Genomic DNA, 22,435 nt, shown 5'->3' with positions numbered 1-22,435 from the left:
CAAGTGGTCCTGCAGGTTGAGCATGGACTGTGCACCTAGAGCCAACAGCCATGTGCCTGGAGTGACCATCATGTGACAGTCACCACAGCCAGCCTGAGGACATGGAGCAGTGTGCATCACATATTAGTTCCTTAAAAGGATGAGCATTTCGAGAATTGGTGTTTCAGAAAAGTTAAGTGTAATTAGAAGACCTGTTTTCCATAATGGTGTGAGATTAAATGACATCAGACCATCTCTGATTCCTAGATACAAGGATAGAGAAAACTGCACGCACACACACGCATCTGCAGTTATTTTGAATTAGCACTGCTTACAGACTGCTGCACATTGCCCTGCTCTCTGGTGACTGCATGACTCAGTTGGTTAGGACTGGCCCACAGGTCCCACAGCAGCAGACAGCAGACCCACCATCCCTGAGTGGAGGCTCTGGACCAGTAAGTGGGGCTCACACTGCTGAACTGGTTCTCAGCATTTAACAACAGAAGCACAGAACAGATGTGGCACAGCCATCACTGGAGATGCAAACCGAATATCGGGAAAGGCGCCTGGCATATAAGGGCAGGGGTATCGCCTCCTTGGGTACCTCATGGGTCGGGCAGGGTGGGTTAGACTGTGTGCTGTGCATGTGTCCACAAGTGAGGTCATGCAAAGGGGTTTCGGCAGTCAAAAGAGTGGAAGCTAGGGCAGTGGCACTTTTGTAGCTTATTTGAACATGATCAATCACTTCTTTCAAAAATGGTTCTTTTCTTTCCTTCCCACAGTGCTGGGGATCAAACCCAGGGCCTTATACACACTAAGCAAGTGCTCTACCACTGAGCTACACTCCTATCCCTGGACCTTAGATGTTTTTGGTTTTTTTGTTTTGTTTTTTTCTTTTCAGAGCCAGGGTCTTGCTGAGTGGCCGAGGCTGGCCTTGAACTTGCACCTCAGCCTCCTAAATAGCTGAGATTACCGACCTGCACTACCGTGCCCAGCTGAGGAGCATTCTTAAGCATATTTACCTCTTTTCTTGTTGGTTATTCTGTAAGGTGATGTATGAAAGGAAATAATTGATTCCATTTTGTAAAACATCTGCTTTTTCTTAGGAGAAATGTATTTGGATGTAGATGTTTTGCTTGCCTGCAGTTTGTAAGTGTAGTGTTAAATTGAGATGAGTTAGTTTACCTTCAGGAACAAGAGAAGTTACTTTAAAAGCGTAACAAAGCTCTGTGGGCACGGACACGAGTGTGCCGACACCCTCACATACTGCTGGGGTGAGTGTAGGATGGTGCCACTGCTTTGGTGCAGATCCTGGCTGCTGCTCAGAAGGTAGAGGACATTGTTAGTTACCCCATGACCCTGTAGTGCTGCTCCTGGGTGTCTGACCAAAAGGAAGGCATATGGCCATGCCATAGGGACTCATAACCTCCCAAACAGGACACCTCCCAGGTGTCCCACAGATGAGGAATTCATCCGTGCAGTGGAACACTCTGCAGCCATAGAGGAAAGGACCTCAGGGAAGAGAACAGTGCCTGCTGCAGCCTGCAGGAACTTGAGGACATGCAGAGGAGAGCCAGCGTGCAGGGCCCCTGAGAGCACAGTGTGGGCTCCATGTACATCAGTGTCCAGAGCCAGCAGGTCCCCGGGCTGAGAAGGGGAGCTGAGAGTGGATGAGTGTAGGGCTTCCTTCTTGAACCTTGGAGCTGGTGGTGGTGATGGCTGCTCAGTTTTGAGAGTACACTAAAAACTACTAGATCATACACTTTTAACAGGTGTGCGAGGTATGTTTCCATGACTACTTGTGATCCATAGATAAATCATTTAACTTCCCAGAGCACACATTGGTATTTGTGACCATTGACAACAAAGTGCACTAGAAACACAGCTTTTAAACATTTTGAAGAATTGACCCTTTGTGTATGGCATGTTTTTCCCTCTTAAAAACAGGACACAGAGTTCCATACACAAAGGAATAAGAAGCATTTGTGGTTTGTTTGGGTTTTTGTTTTGTTTTGTTTTTTCTTTTTACTTTTTACTACTGGGGATTGAACCCAGGGGTACTTAACCACTGAGCCCTATCTTCAGCCCTTTTTATTTTTTATTTTGAGACAGTGTCTTGCTAGGTTGCTGAGACTAATCTTGAATTTGCAATCCTCCTGTCTCGGCCTCCCAAGTCACTGGTTATAAGTGTGTGTCACCACACCCAGCAAGAAGCACTTTCTTTAAACTTTCCTGCTTTGGGTTTCCAATGTGTCCCTCTGTGAACAAGCACCAGCCCATTTGTCTCTGCCCGTGTTATTGTATTTTTTATTGTGGAAGATGCACATGATGTGAAATTTACCATCTTAGTCCAGGGTCACTGAGATGGTTTGCTGTGTAACCTCCCCATCAAGCATCTCTAGGACAGTCAGCTCTGAGCACCGAAACTCTGTACCCCACAGACCACAATCCCTGTTCTGCGGTCCAGTCCCGACACCACCATTCTGCTTTTTGTCTTCACGGACCCAACTTTTTTTGGGTACCTCATGCAAGTGGAATCAGTAGCATTTGTCATTTTGTGACTGGCTGGTTTTATAGAGCATACTTGCCAGGTTCATCTGTGTATAGCATGTGTTGAAATTTCCTTCCACGTTAAGACCAGTAATGTTTCACTGAACAACAGGCATTGTTTTTATCTGTTCACTTGCCATTGCACATTTGTCTTGCTTCCACCTCTTGGTGCTGTAGATAATACTATGAGCAAGTATGCAAATATCTCTTTGAGACCCTGCTTTTAATTCTTTTGTGTATAGACCACAAGTGGAATTGCAAATCATATAATTCTACTTTTTTTTTTTTTTTGGTGCAGCTAGCAGTCAAACCCAGGGCCTGGTACATGCCAGGCAGCACTGCCGGGCAGCACCACAGTCTTGCTCTTAATGTCTTGAGGAACTGCCAGACTGTCCACTGTGGGCACAAGGCCCCTGTGTCTCCACACCCTCCACAGTGTTGTTTTCACTTTCTGTAGTAGCATTTCCAGTGGGTGCGAGATGGTGTCTGTGGTTGTGATTTGCATTTTCCTAATGTGTATGTTTAGCCACTTAGGTGCTTGGCCATTTGTATATTTTCCTTAAGAATTGTCTTTTGTTCATCTTCAAATCCCTGCATTCTCTTTTGTGTTTAAAGCAGCAGGCCTCAGAGTATGGACTGTGGACCCCTGGGGGTCCTTGAGACCCTTTCAGGAGACGTCCCACAGGTTAAAACTGTTCCCTTGATACTAAGGCTGTGCTAGTGGTAAGGTATTTACCCTATACTCTCATGTAAGAATGCCAATTCATTCCGTGTCTCATATAGCAGTAATCATTATAATTCAGTTACATTTTACACTTGAGTGAAGGTCTTTTGAAAAAAGAAACATAGAGGTACAGCTTACATGCCACAGAATTTACCCATTTTAAGTGTACAGTTAGTTGAGTTTTAGTGAATTTGCCAAGTTATGCAGTTCTCACCACAATGCAGTTGTAGAACGTTTCCGTCACCCCAAGAAGATCCCTTAGTGTGCATCTTTTCAGTACTTGGTACAGTGGGATGACCTTGTGCACGGAGCCCGTCGTAGGAGCCCCCATCCTACACTTGAGTCTCAAGTGCTTGAGTGGCAGGTGATGGGGCAGTGCCTGGAAAGAATAGCAGACAGATGTGCCATAGCATTGTGGAGCTGGGCCCCTCATTTCAAAAAGAACAATGGTTGGTTTGTGAACAGTGTTAAAACCTACACTCCAATGAAATTGAGACTTCGGGGAAATTGGAATCTGCCACTGACTGCTCCTCTTCCTAGTGCATAGTGAATTCTCCAGCTGACCACTGGGTGGTGCTGCAGAATCATGCCAGGGAAGAGGTCGCACTCAGTTGAAGACAGACTTCATGAGTACGGGGTTCCACTGCGTAGCACAGGTGTGGAACCTGTGGGGACAGCAGCAGGAGCATCTGGGCAGCAGTGAGCATGTCTTCAGTTACGAGGGGCCAGCCAAGCTCACCCACCTCAACCAGAACACCCAGCACCACACCTGAAGCCCAGAAGCAGATGGAGCATCCTGCTGCTGCTGTCAGCAGGACGGAGCCACAAGAAGAGACCTCATGCCACTCCTCTCACCGAGTGGCCAAAAAATGTTGTCATAGAATATTCATGTTGTCGGACATTTGATTTATTTTTAAGTAGATTAATGAAATATCTTTGGGGCTCTCATTTAGTTTTGAATACAGTAAATATCAATAGAAATGACCCACATAAACAGGCCATCTAGAGTGCTGAGACCAAAAAGTTAAAAGAACTGCTGGTTTCAAGTCCATGTTCCTTAAAGAAGCAGTTGAGAAACTGTTCTGGTTCTCTCAGCTGCCGTGTGAGTATTTCTTCAGCTCCACACATCTTGAATCTCACTGGGTGAGACTGTGGTTATCTGCCAGCCTCTGCCTCTGCTGTGTGCTGAGGAAGGGGTGACCGACCCAGGAGTCCCCGTATTATCCTGGTGCACACGGTGTGCAGAGTCCACCGGGCTTTGGACCAGCTCACATGCAGATTCATAGCTCTTTGGTTGGCCCTCAAGCTTAGTTCTTAGTTTTTTGTATATTCTGACTTCTTTTTGTGAAGTGTTTTTAAAAACCACGAAAGCACTTTGACCTTTTCTTTACCCAGACAACCTCTATTTATTACCTGCTTGGAGTTATGCAGGCTAAGGGGAAAGGAGACTGAGGAAAATTCATCTGAAGGCTCTTCTTACAGTCCCAGCATGAAGCACATACTTTGTGTAGGAACAGACACGTTGCAGCATCCCTCAGCTGTCCTAACAGGACCTTCGCAAATGCAGAATGGGGGTCTGAAGAGGGGGTGGGTAGATTGTTCAAAACAAAGCACAAACTGAAAATCCAGCAGTTGGTGGACCTAAACACACGTACGCTCTCATGCAGTCGCACTCGGCAGACACAGTGTTTGCTCTTCCTGGTGCCCTCACACTAGGAGAGCGGGCTCCGTGGTTGTTGGACATGGGAGCCTGGTCAGCAGCTGCCAGGCCAGAGACATAGCTTCCTCTTCCTGTTGCCTAGTTAGCTTCCTGGATTTCTGCTGAGGGTCCTGCTGTAGGTTCTTGTATGTGCGTTGTATCTGTTTCAGTGGTGCATTTTGGGTCTGTTGCTATTAAGGCTGTGGGTTCCTTTTTTGTAGCTGTATTATTTGGTGAAAAAAAGCAAGGTTCAACACAGTATACACTGTGTTCATGGGAAACTGGGAAGTGTACGTCATTGAGTTGTTGGTTGGTCCCAGTAAGTTGAGGGCTGCTTTGGCACAGGACCCTGAAGGCATGGAGTAGGAAGGATACTTCACTGACTGCCTTTTAGAGTTGTGGGTATTTTTTTTTTCAATTAAGCATTCCTATGCTTAATTGTTTTATCATGAAACATTTTGTATATGTAAAATAGTACAGTGTTTATAGGAGCATAAAGCCAAATAAAAGAATTGATTTGCCGAGGTACCCACCCTCCAGTTAAGAAAAGAACACTCCTTCCCTGTGATGCCCCATGTGCGAGGGTGGCACTTAGAGACTGGAGGAGTGAAGGAGCTGCTGGCCCATCCTTGACAGCTCTGCCCTCCTCCCCTCTGGCTTGTCTCCATGTCCACTTGCAGAGTCCTCACCCAGGAAGTGTGAGCATTTGTTTGTGCACTCAGAATTGCAGTTCACCTGTTTTGTGTTCGGGAAGTTCCATTTTAGAAGCAGACGACCAGCTGGGCGTGGTGGCACAGTCTGTAATCAGACGGTAATGCAGCTCTGGAGGCTAAGACGAGACGATGGCAAGTTTGAGGCCAGCCTGTGCAACTTAGTAAGATCCTGCCTCAAAATAAAAAATAAAAAGGGCTTGGGCATGGCCCAGTGGTAGAACACCCTGGGTTCAGTCCCCACTGCTGCAAAAGCAAACCAGAGCAACATAGCAGAAGACCTTACCATTCTGAAACATCTGCAGTTTTGCTTCCATTGTCTTTTTTTAAACCAACTGCTTTTTAAATCGTGGCAGTGATATGCTAATCGAGAATCAGGCTTCCTCTCCCTTAGCCCCAGCACTTAAGTGTGCACCTTCCAGACTTTGCTGTCAAAGGGTGATGGGCTTAGGGTGCTCTGCTGGACAGCTGTCCTCCTTCCTGGAGCCCTTATCCTCCTTGCTGGGTGGTCAGGGGTCAGCACCTTTCTCAGCAGGGTGCTGGCTTAGCACCCAGCAGCAGGCAGCCTGGCAGTCATGCTGTCACTGCACCTTCCTCTGTGACTCGCTCACATCTCTGGCGCCCCGTTCCTCTTTTCTCTGCTGCAACAGGAGTGCCATGAGATGTCTTTTGGCAGTGGGCCTATGGGTGGTGCTTTTGTTTTGTTTTGAAAATTTTGTGAATATGGAAAAATATCAAATATCTACTCATCCTCCACCCAGATGTATATAATAAGGAAATTACAGAAAAGCGTGACTCATACCGTTAATACTTTTCTGTACTTGAAATTTTTCTACGGTGCACTTTTGTTATATTTTAATAACAAACAACATTAACTGTGGCATGGATGTTTTCGGTCAGATTGTGAAGTGGACAGTGCTTATGACCTCTTCCATGCCCGACTGTGCAGTCTTGCTTCAGAGCCCTCTGAGGCCTGGGGATCCCCAGGCATTACAGAAGAATGTTTCCAGCCTCTTTTGACTTACTTGTGTTCTCTTAAATACCTTTAGAAATTTTTAAGTTATTTTGTCATATTTTTATTTCCAGAGAAGCAATTTTAACTATACTTTATTTCATGTTTAATTTAGATCAACATGCTATTATGTTGTATTCAGTTGATTTTAATGCAAGCTTTATTCATAATGCCTAAAAATAAAGTTTGGCTTTTTCCTAAATACCAAATGATTATTTCTTTTTTAATTAAAAACATGATTTGTTGACAGAAACATTCAAATGGAATATCATGTTTAGGATTGAATGTATATTTTTAAATTACTTAAAATCAAGCTACATGTTACCCAGCAAAAATGTTTTATAAAACTATGTAAATGCTGTAAGCCATATTTGCTTTTGGGATTTTTTCTTTTTTTTTTTTTTTGTGCTGGGGATCGAACCCAGGGACTTGTGCTTACGAGGCAAGCACTCGACCAACTGAGCTATCTCCCCAGCTGCCCCCCCATATTTGCTTTTGAACCTTGTATATATTCTACCTGTTAAGAAAATAAATTTTTAAAAAGCAGTTCAATCACTGATAAGGCATCATACATTTTACGCTGAAAAGTCTATTGGTTTCCCTTAATAATCCTGTCTTTCTTTTGCTGAAAATCAGTTTTGATTATTTGTGAGCAAAGTATAAAAGCCTATTTTTTATTATAATCAGTCTGTTTTTAATTTGTCACACATTTTTAAGTCTCAGAAATATCCCAGAATGGTTTCGAGAATTTTGATAAGGAAGTACAAATACATGGAGATGGCAAAGATTATCCTGGGACAGACTTGCAGGACTCTGGTAATTGTTAGTGCTTCCCATTGATTTCTACTTCAGTATGAGTGTTTTTTGAATCAAAACAAAGCATTCAGGGTATGCCTACAGAGGCTGCCTGAAGCCTGCAGTGTGTCTCTGCACTGAATCCCAAGTCTGCAGAGCTCTTGGAATTTTCTGTTTTGATTAATGCTCAGATAGTTGATATACACAGTTGTCCCTCAGTATCCACAGGGGGTTGGCTCCAGGAACGCATGGATACCAACATCTGCAGGTGCTCAAGTCCTGGTATAGAGTGGCATAGTGTTCACAGAGACTCCACACACAGCCTTCCTAGATCATCAGTCAGCTCGGATTGCTGCTAGTGCCCCACACAGCGTGAGTGCTGTGGAAACAGTTGTCATACCTTATTGTTCAGGGAATAATGATGAGAAAAGTCTGTAAATGTTCAGTAGTGATACAGAGAATGATTTCGCTCTGCATTTGGAGAACTATGAATGTGGAATCTACAGATGTGGAGTTTAACTGCATGCAAACCTCACAGGGTGACTTTGAAACTGGGCCTGGGGACCCCTCGTGCCCAGGGGTCCCTCTCCTCTTCTAGGGAGTGCTGTCTCTTGGAAGTTCTCAGCTGAGCCATGGGCCCAGGCCACCAGCCTGCCTGCTGTGGAGCTCTCTCGAGTGCAAGAGGCTGCCTGGCCTTGCAGAGAGGCAGGGAGGCCGGGTAACCCTGACTGCAGCCACCTGGCTCTGGGCCTCTCTAGGCTCACCCATCTCCTCATCCAGAGACCGCTGGAGCACTAGCTGGCCATTTAGACCATCTCAGGTCTTCAGTACATTCTGCTGCTCATCCCAGCCACTATCCATGCAGTTAGGCTACTGGCACCCTTGCTGACCTGACTTTTGTTTCCATAGGGAACTGTACCTGGGGAATGAATTGTAGGTTTATACACCCTGGAGTGAACGACAAGGGGAACTACTCCCTAATCACCAAAGCCGACCCTTTCCCGCCTAACGGTGCCCCGCCTCTCGGACCTCACCCATTGATGCCTGCCAACCCTTGGGTGCGTGAACACCTCTTCTTCTTTAATTGCTAGCACATTGAACATCTGGGCTGTCTGTGAATGTCAGGCTTAAGACAAATTAGTGTATGCCTCATGGACAAGGCATCTTCTGCCTGGGGAGAGGCATAGAGTGGCCCTTTCAGATGCTTCTGCTATTTGTGTGCAGACTGGCCCTGGACATTTTGGGGGATGCTTTGAGCCTTGGGTGGGAGAGCCAATCATGTGCAACCAGCTTGTGTTTCAGTTGATGTTTTTGCTCCCATATCTTTTTGGATTTCAAAGTTTTATTTGCTTTTTCAACTTTTCCATTCTCATTTTTTAATAGGGTGGGCCAGTAGTTGATGAAATTTTACCTCCGCCCCCTCCAGAACCTCCAACAGAGAGCGCCTGGGAGCGAGGACTCCGGCATGCCAAGGAGGTAACAGTCCAGCAGCACCCTGAGGAAAGGCTCTTGTGGTGGGCTTGCTTTGAGCTAGAATCAGAGACTTGTTAGAGCTTTGGAAGTTATGGGAATATTTCTGTGGTTCCTTTAAGAGTTAAAGAATGGGAAATGATATCTGATTATCTCTGTGAGGCAGGTCAGGTCACAGGAGGCCAGGGAGTCCAAGCCCAGGACACAGGCATGCCATCTTTAGGTGGTTGGGGTGCAGACTGGGAGCTGACTCCAGCCACCTCCCCAGTGAGGCAGCCCCCACCACTCTCCATGGGACCCACTGCCCAGGACCCATTCCCCACGCCCCTGAGGCCCAGTGCCTGCTCCCTCAGGGCTCCTCTCGCTGCCCAGCTTGGCCCTACTCAGTGTTGGGTTCACTCTCCAGGGAGAGGAAGACAAAGCCTTCCTTCTGCACCCCTGAGGCTGCAGCACACCTGTGCCCGCTCACCACCTTGGTCCTCATCACCAGAGGCCCTCTGGAGCTCCCTGGTCCTGTCCCTGCACCCTTTACAGGAAGTGACAAGCTCTGCGGCGTCTCGCTCGAGCACATGCCAGCCACAGCATCACTCTCTTGCCCTTCCCAGAGAGGCGCTGGTCCTGTGGGTCCTGCGTCTGCCCCTCGCCAGCAGCCTCGGCAGTCTTGCTCCTGGGGGTGTCACAGTTCCTGTGTTCCTAACAGTGGCCGAGTGCTCCGGCTCCACCTTGACTTCTTTCTTCCTCCAATGGTAGGTTTTAAAAAAAGCAACCATTCGAAAAGAACAGGAGCCTGATTTTGAAGAGAAAAGGTTCACGGTGACCATTGGTGAAGATGAACGCGAGTTTGACAAAGAAAATGAAGTTTTCCGAGATTGGAATTCTCGGGTCCCAAGAGATGTCAGAGATACAGCGTAAGGAATGCCCTCTCTCTTCCTCCCTTTTGCAAGAGAATCAAGAGATTGGGGAGAGAGTTTAGTGGCAAAGCAAACCTAGCAAACACAAGGCCCTGAGTTTGATCTCCAGCTAAAAAGAGCGGGTGGTCAGGTGGCCCTCAGCTAAGCTATGATCAGGGGGGAGTTGCCACATGCGATCTCAAATTGCCTTTGCACTGGTGCCACCTGTCCTTGAAGGAGCTGAAATGCCACCCCTGAGCTAATTCCAGTTCTCTTCTGCACTCGCCTCCCCTTGTTTGCTGGCTTCTGGTGCAGGTATCACAGCTCTGCCTGTGGCCCTGTGGCTGGGTCACATGCTTCCGGTGGCTCCTACAGCTCTGAGGGCTTTCACAGCTGTCCCAAAGTCTGTCTCTGTCTCCCTACTCTGCTGATTACCAGGAACCAGGAAAGGTGTGAGGTTTGCCACTGCAGTTCAAGAGTGTGGGGGCTGTGGCCTCCTTGTGTCCATCTGCCTGTATCACTTCTGCCCCCCACACAGTTGGTGCTGCTGTTTAACAGTCGTGATGGAGAAAGCACATGGTGTTGAGTGAGGCAGACCTGAGAACTCAGGTGGCCTGAAGAGGGCTGCTTCCCCTGTGGCTTCTACCCCAGGGGCAATGCTCACCCTCATGGGGTAGAAAGGAGCCAGCTTTCTGCCTGCAGAGCAGTGAGCTGAGGGCATGGGTCCCCGGAATGACTGTCACCCCACCCAGTGGCCCCCGACTTGTCTGCCTGGTCTTGGGGCAGTGCTCCTTTTGCATCTGCCCTGAGTCATGCTCATGTGGTTTCTGGTTGGAGTGTCAGCAGAGCTTGAAGGCAGACCCATACTGTGTGTGGTACCAGTCCTGCCAGCAGGGCCCATGCTCAGGACCCCAGGGTAGAGACCAAAGGCACACAGCCCCTTACCTACAGCTTGCATTATGCAGTTTGTTTCCTGTGGTCAAAAATTTATTTTGGAAGTTATAGAGATAAACAGTTCACAAGCCTTAAATGACTCTGGTTATAGTCTGCTTTATTATGTTAACCTCTTACTGTGCCTGATTTATAGATTAGGCTGCATCACAGGTATGAAGGAAAAACTGTGTGTGGTTTCAGTGCTGCCTGCGGGGCATCTTGAGAAGTGTCTCTGTAGATAAGGTCTGCTGTAGTTACCACGTGCATGTGAAGTTCTGCAGGTGGACAATGGCAAATGGCAGAAAGACTGTTGAGTTGGAACCAAGGGTGGCCCAGCTGTCTGATGCTCAGGAGCTTCAAATTGTGTAAGGTGTGCATGGTAATATTGTCATTCCCACCTTGAGTGTGTAGGTGAGGGATCGGGAGGTGGTGTGAATTCAAGAAGCACAGAGCACTCCGAATACGTGTGCTCGTTTAGAGTGGAGAAAGAAGGGCTATCGACACCCTATTTCCCATTCCATTTCGCTAGCTGTAATGGGGACCCGTGAGATCTGGCTGGCTGGAGGTGGGTCCGTTGTCAAGGTTTGATGTCAGACCCTGCGCTTCACAGGGGCCGTGGGCCTTGGTTCAGGAGCAAATGGTTCTAGTCCTGCCCTGTGTTTTGGTGCCCTGTGTTTGCAGGTGTCTGCTGCAAGGCTCTCGGCTGCTGAAGCTCCACAGGTGGGGTGAGGTTTTTGTCAGCACCTGAAAGCTGGCTTTTCCTTTTTTTCCTTTTTTTTTTTTTTCCTCGGTACTGGGATTGAACTCAAGGGCACTTGACCACTGAGCCACATCCCCAGTCCTATTTTGTATTTTATTTAGAGACAGGGTTTCACTGAGTTGCTTAGCAAATCGCCATTGCCAAGTCTAGCTTTGAACTAACTCTTGGTCCTCCTGCCTCAGCCTCCTGAGCCACTGGGATTATAGGCGTGCGCCCCTGCGTCCGGCAAGCAGGCTTTTGACATCCTCTGTGCTCAGAGTTGACCCGGGAGCTTTTGTGCCAGGCCCCTCTGGGCTTGGTGAATTAGGACCTCTGCAGAAGCACCTTAGTGCTTATCATGGACATTGGGGGAAGAGTGCCAGTCAGGGTTCCAGCCAGACATAGACCACCCACTTCCTGTAATGAAGAGTGGCCGGTGGGATATATATTGACCATTTGGCTGCAAAACCAGGAGAGACTGGGTACCATGGAATGGAGGAAGCCAGTGCCAGTTGAAGCTGCTAGAACTGAGAAGTTAGGAAGAAGGGCTGGTGGAGTGAGACCCGACACTGAGGGGCTGCCAGCTGGCCTGTGGACAGTGAGGCAGGTCTGGGAGGAGGGAACTGTGGCAGCTGGATGCTGCCAGTGGACCCAGCAAGTTCCTGTCTCCTGGCCTGACTGAGGTGACCCTCCTTGGCCAGGGGGGAAGGCTATTCTACTGTAGCATGTAGGGGGTGGTGCAGGCACTGCGTTTCTTTGAGAAATACTTGATAACCTGAGATAAAAAGCAGAGGCACATATTTTAGAACCCTTAATGTTATTTTCTGAGCCTTTGTCTTTGAAGTGAAATGACTTTCAATTTCCAATTCTTACACATTCTCTAACAGCTTTGCTTTGCACATTGTCGTACTTCTTCCTGAGTGGACTGCGGATAGAAACCACCTTGTCTGCCCCTGCCACAGTCTTCTCAACCAGGACCTCGGTCCTCCTTTGCATGGAGGTGCAGTTTTACCCCATGGGCCCCTGCTCATGTGCACCCAGAGCTCCAGGCCCACAGAGGACCTGTGGTGCTGAGCATCTATGCCATCTGCCAGAGGATGTGCAGGACACTGCACTACCCAGTGATTAATCAGAGACTTTACAGACCAGGAGTGCATGATCCCCTCTGGCAGGTGCAGCCAGCAAGACCAACCTTGCCCTACCATGGGCGAGGCCCATTGACAGTTCAGGTTTCCCAGAACACAGTTTGGAAAATGATTGTGGAGACCACAGTACTCTTCAGCGGAACTTGTCTTACATTAATGAATTGAGCAAATATCCGCCCAGGTCCATTGCAGGTGTTTTTCAGCGTTTTTCAAGAAAATGCCTGAGAAGTTCATTGTGAGCAAGCTCGCACTTAACAGAAGCGTGCTAATGTGCCCCCACTGAGAGCCCGGCTGAGGAAGTGTGTGTGCCCCATTCTGTTGCTGTGTCCGTCTGGCCCATCCCGTGTCCCCAGGAAACCCTGCAAGAGAGAGGCCTTTGCATTTAGCTTAGTGGGTTTTCTAAGAACAGGTTTGCTTGTGCAGCCCTCCTGTCGGAGAACACATGGTCCTGGAGACCTGATGGGTGTCTGGGGACCCTTGGCTTTCTCCTGTCCAGGCCACTTCAGGTGTCCACAGTGCCTACATACCACCACAGGCCCACCGAGTGTTACCAAGCTGTGCAGGACTGCCATGCATGTAGCGCTGAGCGATGTCAGCTATTTGGAATGAATAATGCAGGCGTTGTTTGGCAGAGCCTTTGGGTTAGTCTCTGCCATGTTTGGCAGAGCTTTTGGGGTTAGTCTCTGCCGTAGCCCTTGAGATCTTAAAGGGGAGAGCTCCCAGAGAGCGGCCTGCTGTCCTGGAGGTGCCAGTGAGGATCCATCTGGGCCACATGTGCTCCTCCCCTCAAACAGGAACAGAGCTGTGGGCCTACCCTCCAGCTGGTGTGGCAGGGCCTGCTCTTGAGTGCTGTCATCTGATGTCTCCCCAGGGGGTTGTCAGGTGTCCTCTTTCAGTGAGGAGCCACCATGGTGTGTGTCCTTGGGTCTGTCTCTGGGCTTCCTGCTTTCTTTCCTCGGCCATCATTTTTCATGCACAGGATGACGTGAATGGGGGCTCTTTAGGATGTTATGGTGTCTCAGAGGGTGTTTCCACTTTTGCAGGGTTTTCTTGCCTGGGCTTATGTGTCTGTGTTCCCTTGTGTCCTGGGCATCTGCTTGTCCAGCCCCATGAAGAAGTTCATTGGTGTTCTCTGGTACGGCTCCTGCTTATGAGTGAGTGCCAGAAGAAACTGGCTTGGGCAACAAACTGCTCTGCCCAGGCTTCTCATTGTTGGTATGTTCTTTGTGTTTTTCAGGATAAGCTCTGCACATTTCTGGCTAACTGTATCTTGTTCTTGAATAATTTTCTTCTTCCTTGGTGTTGTGAATGAATTTCTGCACTCACTGTCTCCTAACTAGTCCTTACCTGTGTGCACAAGGACTTTGGTTTCCAGGTGCTTGCTTTCCATCTTCTGCCTCACAGAGGTCCTTATTCATCAGCACTCTGGGTTGTTCAGGTTGCCATGTTCCTTACAAAGTAAGATGGTGTTGTGCAGTCTCCCAGGTCCTCTGGCAGTGCCTCTGCAGTGAGGTGAACATGGAGAGTGACTCTTTGGTCCTAGTGTATAGGGAAATCCGGCCCCTGCCTGCCTGCTGAGTGAGATACCAGCTTTGGTGCTGAAGCATGTGTGTGTCCATCTTGTTAGGAGACCAAGAACTCCTATTTTCCTGAGTACTTTCAACAGGAGTGAGTTTTGAGTTTTTGTCAGAGATGTTTGTCATCTGTGAACATGATTCTGTGCGGTTTCTCTTTGGGCCTGCTGTTGGGTGTGGCAGTACCTTAGCAGATGTCTAGTCCTGGCCTGGTTCATCCCACCGACGTGGTGTGTTGCTCCGTAGTGTGCTGCTGGGTGCTACTGCCTGTGCCTCGCTTAGTCTGTTTGCTTTGGTATTCCCAAGTGATGAGACTTGCTTCTTACTGGCTCTCTTTTCAGACTGGAGCCTTATGCGGACCCTTACTATGATTATGAAATAGAGCGCTTTTGGCGTGGTGGACAGTACGAGAATTTCAGGGTGCAATATACAGAAACAGAGCCGTATCATAATTACCGAGTAAGTATGACTCAGATATGCAGACATGAACATCACTGATTTACCCATTAAAACCACCACCACCCCCTGCCTTTGAGATGGGACCTCAGTTGCCCAGGCTGGCCTGGAACTTGTCAACCTCTTGCCTCCGTCTCCTGAGTTATTGGGATTGCAGGTATGCATCACTGCACCTGGCCAGGATCACCCTTATCATTCACAAACTTTCACATGAGCTTATTCTGTCAGCACAGAGTGCTAATTGAGACCAAAGGGTTAAATTCAAGCTTATATGGTTGTTTATAGAGGACTGATTTGGGTACCCTGGGTACACTTGTAACCTGAACAGGGGCTTTCCTGGACTCTGTTCTTGCTGTGGTTTGTAAAGTTAGACTTGTTCATGAGGTCATTGATGCCAGTTTTCAAGGGACTCTGGCCCTCCTGAGCTCTTCCTCTGGGTGTCTCCTTAGCCACGTCTCTCATACTCTAGTCTGCAGACTGAGGACGCACCTCTGACCACCATACCTTCTTGTTCTGGCAGAGGACTGGTCTGCATTGGTGCTTCCTCCTGAGTTATTCTGACTGAGAGCTCAGTGTCTATGGACCTGTGTGCTCCAGACTCTTGGGGTGACACGGAAAGTCTACTCCAGGAAAGGTCCCTCAGAAGCAGCTTGTCAGGTTTATGTTGTGACTCAGGACAAAGCCAGGAGTTCTCAGGACCAGAGGGTGGTGGCCACGACCCCAGAAGCCCAGCAGATGGTGAGCTTGTGCAGAGAACCCCATAATGCAGAAAACCCTCCTGGCAACCCTCTGGTGCCCACTTGCCCTACAGAGCAGCTTCCTCCTTGAGTTGGGCTGCAGGCTGCTGGTGCACCGTCCCTACACAGGGCAGCCACCACAATCCGCCTCTGCTGGTGGGTGGAGGGCAGCAGGAAGGCCACAGTGCACACAGCATGTCCCTGGAGAAAAGCCCAGAATCTGTCAGGTGTGCTGACATTGAACATCAGAGCGAGTGAAGAAGTCGGCCCTGAGGGTGGTGCAGGGAGGCCCCGCTTCCAGACGCCTGGTGGCATGGGCAGCCACGGGAGCTCCGTCCTCAGAGGATGGAGCCATGTCCTCAGGGTCACATGCAGGAGAGCCAGCCATGCAAAGCTCTTGCCAGACTATGGTGACAACGTTTAGAGGTGGCGGCCGGGGTGACCTCACTGGCATAGCGTGCGCCTCTGGTCTGCACCGCCTGTTTTTTAACGTGTTCCAAGAAGCTCGCCCTGCTCCCTACTTTTCTCTGCGCTTCCATCAAACTGCCCACTCATAGTGTGTGTTTGGCTCTTTAATGAAGGAAAGGGAAAGGGAACGAGAGCGAGAGAACAGACAGCGAGAGCGCGAGCGGGAACGGGAGCGTGACCGAGAGCGCGAGCGTCGGCAGAGGGAGCGCGAGCGGGAACGGGAGCGCGAGCGGGACAAGGAGCGGCAGAGGAGGAAGGAGGAGTGGGAGCGAGAGCGAGCCAAGCGCGACGAGAAGGACAGACAGCACCGAGACCGGGACAGGGACAAGGAGCGGGAGAAGGAGAAGGAGAAGCCGAAGCCCCGCTCCCCACAGCCACCAAGGTAGGCACCCCGTCCTGAGCAGGGAGCCCCAGCCTGTGCGGCGGTCCCAGAATCCAAGCTCTCCATAGACCTTGAGCAGCAGCCCCTGCCCAGAGCTGGGGTGGCCGCTGCTGCTGTTGAGCTGTGGGGTGTGGTGATGCCTGCAGTTGCCAGAGAAGCGCATGCACTCTGATGGGCAGCTGTTGCTTAGCACTCACTGTGTACTACACCTCTGTCCTAAATCAGTAGAGTTCCCTGCTCCAAAGCAGTCTGGCCCCCGGAGCTTGGGACAGGAAGCAGTCTTGCTGGGTGTCTGTGTCGCTGGCCATGTGGTGCTCCAGCAGCTGGAAGGCCAGCAGCACAGTCTCTCCACGGAGCCAGCCGGGGTTCTTGTGTGTGTGGCAAGTAGACTGAAGAACCTGCTTGGGCGAGCACAGGAGTGCATGCTGTGTGGGTGTGGCAGAGCCCAGGAGGCAGGGCAGGCGTTGCACTTGGGATGCCCCTCACATTTTTTTGAACATACTAGAACAGAAAGTAGAAAATCAGAGAGCTAGGCAAAGTTTTGTGTGTACTTTCTACAGCTTTATTGTGATAAAATTGATGTAATTGTGGCATACCTGTTAAAACGTACAATTGGTGGTTGCTAGTATAGTCACAAAGTCGTGCAGCCATCGCTTCAAATGATTTTAGCGCATTCTTACCTCTCCTACCCACTAGCAGTCACTCCCATTTCCTCCACCTCCCACTTGCCAGCCCTGGCAGCCACAGGCAGCTTCCCGTGTGTGTCTGCATGTCCAGGACGTGTTGGACAGGCAGAGCCAGGCAGTGATCTTCTGCATCTAGCTTCTTTCACCTAGAATATCCTGGAGTTCATCCATGTTTTGGCATTTCTCTTTCAGTCCTTCATTCCGTTTTACAGCTGAGTAAGCGTCACAGCCATGCCACATTTTCTCTATCCACTCACCTGTTAATGGACATTGGACATTTACACCTTTTGGCTAGTGTGCAAGTGTTTTGTGGACTTAAGTTTCTTTCTTCTTGGCTGAGCACTTAGGAATTGCAAGGTCATCTGGTAACTATGTTGCTTCACGAGGGTCTGCAGACCGTCTTCCCGGGCGCAGCACTGCCATCCCACTCTGCAACACACCCATTCTGTCTCTTGGCTGTCCTCCAGAGTGTGCCGAGACACAGTGTGCTCTCTCTGCGGTGGCCATGTGTGCTTCCCTGGTGGCTGAGACATCAGGCCTGTCTCGTGCTTACTGGCCGTGTGTGTCCTTGGAGCTGTGTCTCCTCAGACCCTCCATCCGTCCGTTTGGCTGTCTGTGCTGCTAGGCTGTAAGAGCTCTTGCACCTGCACTGCAGCCTCGCTGGGTCTCTGGTTCACAGCTGCATCCCTGCTCCTCAAGTCGTCCTGTCCCAGTGACGTCATCAGAAACACAAGTTTCCCTTTGTATCTGTTTTTATTTTGAATGCTTGTGCTTTGGTATCATTCAAAGATGACATTGCCTGATCCAGGGTCCTAAAAATTTGTGTCATAGTTTCAGCTTCTATTTTTAAGCCATGGAGACATCTTAAGGTACATTTTGCACTCAGTGCGAGGCAGGGATTCAGCCTCATCCTCCTGCGTGTGGATGTGCAGTTGTCCCTGCACCATTTGTTGAGCATACTGAGAGTCCTAAGACCTCTTCTAAAAAGCTTAATAATGATGGCCTTCCCATCCCCATCCTTTGCTGCTGTCAACACCCTCCCATGACAGGGGGCAAAATGTGGGGAGGGGATCAAAGCAGCTCCTTTTTGGGAGGTGGCCCAAGCCCTTCCAAGGTCCATGCACTGCAGATGTGTTTTCTTTGACTCAAATATTGTAGACATCCAAATCCTGGTCCACACATGCCAGTACAGCTGGACTCCCTGGACTCACAGTTGTGGGCAACCCAGCAGGACCCACCACCCCAGTGTCAGGCCATAATAGTCTTTCCTTGGGCTCTGAGAGGTCCATTTTCAGCCTTTAGAATCTGGAAGAATTGACTCTCCATCAAAGGACAAGAATGGGCCCCTTGCCTCCCTGCCGTGTCCCATTGCAGCATTGTGCCTTAGTGGGTACTGAGGCTGACCACCCACTCCAGTGCGCAGCGATGGATCCCCTAGCATGCTAGACTGCCCAGTGGTAGTGCAAGTAACGTTCTTAGAGAGTATTCAGAATGAATCATGTATTCCTCATGCGTCGAGAGAGTTCATTCTTCCAGACTGCTTTGAGGAATTCTTGAAGTGGCTCTGAAGGCTGTGTAGTCATTCTAGTAGAGAAGCTGGTGCTGACTTTGGACCCTCTGAAGACTTCCCTGCCTTTTCCATGGCAGGTTCTCACTGGGTGCCCAGGTTGGCCCTAAACTCCCAGACTCAAGCAATCCTCCTACCTTAGCTGTAGCTAGAATTATAGGTGCACAACACCACACCGAGCTTCAGACTCCCCCTCACCACCCTCCCCCCAGTACTGGGAATCAAATCCAGCTCCCTGCATGTTTGGCAAGCAGTGTACCACTGAGCTACATCCCCAGCCTTTCTCATTTTATTTTATTATTTTTTTTGTGGTGTTGATGTTCTCTTTTCTGTTTGCTTTTTTTTTTTAACTTTTATTTATTTTCATTAACTTTTTTTTGACAGTGATAAATATTTTTAAAGATTCTTTTCGTGCATGTATATAGAGTGATTATCTCATTTTATCTTGAGGCAGGGTCTTACTAAGTTGCTCAGTCTGGCTTTGCCTTAGCCTCCTGAGTAGCTGGCATTACAGCCATGTGCCTCTGTGCCTGGCCTGAACTTTTTTTTTTTTTTTTTTTTTTTTTTGATGGAAACTGTTTTCCCTGCTTTTCCTAAAACGTGCCGCATTTGCATTTTCAGCCTAAACTCAGTCCATTGGACCACTGCTGGGAAGACAAGGTCCATAGCCTCCTCTGTTCATGGCTGGCAGCCTTCCCCTCTCCTGGGTCAGTAGCCTCTCACTTCCTGCAGGGTTTGCTCAAATTCCTGCTAAGAGAGGTCTCCCCACTTGGGCCTTCCCCAGAGCTCTTAGTACCCTGACACTGTGCCAGCACAGACTTCTCGTCGTCCCGTGGAGCGTAGTGCCTATCCTGAGGCCCAGACAGGCTGGTACTGACATTTGACAAATGTTTTGTCAATATATATTTGAAGCAGCCTGCATTTCTGCCTGGTACAACCCAGTTGACTGTTGTAGGACTGATAAAATTACAGAAGGATTTCTGCAGATAGAACCAGCTTGTTCTGCTTTCTGGAGCCGTACAATGGCTGTTTTCACACCTGTCCAGACCATTGGTCTCAGGAGCACAGAAGCAAGAAGGACTCTTGACAGTGCCAGGTGGAGCTGTGGATTCGTGAGTCTTCTCAGGAGTTCACCTCTGTGGCTTAGGCAGGTGCTTACTCTAGCTACAGCCCTCCACAGCTCGTACTGGTATCCTAGAAACAGAGCTCTTCCAGCTCCGGTGCTTTTTCTAGAGGAGTGTGCTGGTGAAGTGTGCTCTGCAGGGGCCCTCCAGGGTCAGCAGCATGTCTGCTGTGGCCAGGTATTGTGAGCTGGGACAGGAGGCAGGTACAAGGCTGTGGTGCCTTGTGTCTCCAGCACCCCTGTCTCCAGAGGAAAATGAGGTAGTCGCAGGGTCCTTGGGAAGTAGTTGGCGTGGCCACCAGGCAGCAGACCAGACTTGCCCAGGTATCCTCTCATCAGTGGGCCTCAAGAGAATTCATGCTGTCTGGGCCTGTCTGAACTCACAGGTAGGCTCAGGACACTTGGGACTCAGGGCATTCATCCCAAAACAGATGTGGTTTTCCTCAGCGACTGAACAGAGCCATGTCCTGTTTCTTGCCTGGCTTAATCCCATTCAGTTTAGCCAGCAGTCCCTTTCTTTTCTTCCCAGAACACTGACTTGTGCTCCTGCGTCACCCCAGCCAGCACCCTGTCAGTAAGGCCAGGGCTCTGGTCACCTGGAATCAATTCTGCCTCCCCGGGGCTGGGGTATTGCAGGTCTTAGGGTCTTGGCCTTGGCCATCCTCTGAGGCCAGCATCTCATCCAGGCAGAATTCCCAGCGTAGAGTTCCTTTTTCTCTTTCCTTTCCAACCAGATTGGGTGCAGCTACTCTTCCAGAGAGGTGACTCCCAGGAAGCAGAACATGTGTGTGACCTCCCTTTTGTTAGTGGGGCAGCCTCCTAAAATCACATAGAACTTTGCTCACCTGGAACAGGAGAACAGCAGACCTGCATCCAGGGAAAGGCCATGGAAGGCTGTGCCTAGCCTCAGAGTGGTGTGGGGCGTGAAGAGGCAGCGCGTGTTCTTGCAGGAGTGCTGGCCCTGGGCCGAGCCGTCCTCTAGGGCCCACTAAGCCTGCGCTCTGCTGCCTGGTGTTCGGGTGGTGGTGCTCTGCCCTTGTCTCTGTTGCCCTTGTCTCTGTTTGGGGGTGGCCTCTCACCCTCAGCTCTGCACTCTGAGGCCATCCTGTCTTCAGAATCCTTTGGGAACTTCTGACCAGCCCTTCCAGGCCTTGCCGGCAAGCTGCAGCATGGCTTTTCCCAGGCCTTGCGTCACTACTTACGTTGGTATTTCATAACTGGGCCTCTCAGACCTTTTGCCCACTTCTGGGCCTGGCTATATTTAGACTAGAGCAGAGCCTTCCCACCAGCTCCATAAAATGCATCTGAGTAGGTGGGGAAATCCCTCTGCCAGCCTCAAACTGCTCTGTACAGCCAGGCTGGTGAGTGTGCTCAGCTGGCAGAACTGAGACCAGCCTCTGCACAGAGTCATAGATGCCAACAGTCATTGGGCCTTCCTGTGGCAGTTGCCCAGGCTGCCACTGTCTTGGGAGCCTTGCGCTGGGTCACATTCACCTTCGCAGCTGTTGATGCCCCTGGGCATGAGCTGGTAGGCTTCTCGTTCCCAGGAGGTGGGCCTAACCTGGTCAAGGCAGCACCTGCCCTAAGGACCTGCTCACCGTCCTGGATCTTGGCTCTCAGGAAGCCATGCTGTTTTCCTGGTGAGGGTCACAGTCACTTCTGTTCTGCACCCCATGCACTGCTCTGTCCAGCCCTCATCCTCCAGCTATTGCCTCCCCCCAGGTTGCCTCACACTTATGTGCCACTGTGAGGTGTCCCAGGGCTTCAGGTGAGCCACGTTTGGGACCTGAAAAGCCAAGAAGTGCTCCTTTATCCTTCTGGTAAGGGACTAGTCGGGTTAGGGATCTTAGTGTGTGCTATGATTTACTGCAGTCTTTCTGAGACGTGCCCTTAACAGTGTGGGCGAGGCTCTGTGGCCTACTGTCCAGGTTATTTTGAGGTGTGGTGAGTCACTCAGGTCTGCTGCATCTGGTCCCTGGGCTCCACTGTTTTTGCAGAACACAAGCCAGCTGTTGCATTTCTCTCAAGCAGCTTCCTCTCCCTGGTTTCTTGAGGCCAGCTGTCCCCTGGTCCTGCCCAGCACTGGTACTGATATGTGCCGGGTTCCATTGCTACCTTTCAGAACCATCCCTTTGATGAGCAGGTCTTGCAGGTTGGAACTGATCTCATGAACTTGTTCATGTGAGTTGTAATGATTGGTGCCCAGGTCTCCTCTGATGAAAACACCCGGGCAGTCAGCAGATGGCAGGATGTGCGTGACACTCTGGAGCCACCCACCCGCTCATGCCTGCCCTGTGCCACGCTTAGCTGCCTCCTAATGAGCCAAGGGGTGGAGATTGCTCAAAGTTAGAGTTTCCCAGTCTTTGTGGTATCTTTCCTAATGCTGTTGTGGATCTTTCTGTTGTCACAGAAAAACTCCCCTGAGGATTTAATGAGCCTCCTCTCACCTTTCTGACCTGTCCTGGGTTGCTTAACTGCCTGGCTCTGAGAGCCACTGAGCCCTGAGTGCCTTCAGGGAAACGTGCATTTTTCACTTCCTGACTGTTCGGCCACGGAGTTGCTCCAGCAGCCGCCCAGCCCTGTGGTGAATGGTTGACGGATGAGTGCAGTGCTCACTGGGTATCCCGTCTAACCACAGGCCTCTGATATCTGCAGGTATTAGGTACACACAGATATTGCACATACCATCGTGAGTTAGAACACGTTGCTGAGCCTTTTGAGCTGGTCTGTAGCGGGGACCACAGGTGGGGAGTGGAGAAGTAAAAAGAGCCAAGGGCAGTGCTGATGGTCAGAATA

The 22,435-nt window shown here is 49.8% G+C and overlaps 1 protein-coding gene across 4 annotated transcripts in view; it reads left to right on the top strand.

Moving 5' to 3' along the window:
- Positions 1-22,435, top strand: part of Zc3h18 (zinc finger CCCH-type containing 18) — a 49,823-nt gene that overhangs the window by 12,266 nt on the left and 15,122 nt on the right. For all 4 annotated transcript variants that reach the window (XM_047528959.1, XM_047528962.1, XM_047528961.1 and 1 more), the window contains 5 exons: positions 8,379-8,527; positions 8,853-8,945; positions 9,690-9,847; positions 14,562-14,679; positions 15,995-16,263. In XM_047528959.1, coding sequence (XP_047384915.1) covers positions 8,379-8,527; positions 8,853-8,945; positions 9,690-9,847; positions 14,562-14,679; positions 15,995-16,263 — 787 coding nt within the window. The remainder of the gene's footprint in view (positions 1-8,378; positions 8,528-8,852; positions 8,946-9,689; positions 9,848-14,561; positions 14,680-15,994; positions 16,264-22,435) is intronic.

Source organism: Sciurus carolinensis, chromosome 16, assembly GCF_902686445.1.
Source record: "Sciurus carolinensis chromosome 16, mSciCar1.2, whole genome shotgun sequence".
Classification (NCBI taxonomy): Eukaryota; Metazoa; Chordata; class Mammalia; order Rodentia; family Sciuridae; genus Sciurus; species Sciurus carolinensis.
This window is presented reverse-complemented; position numbering and strand designations above follow the sequence as displayed.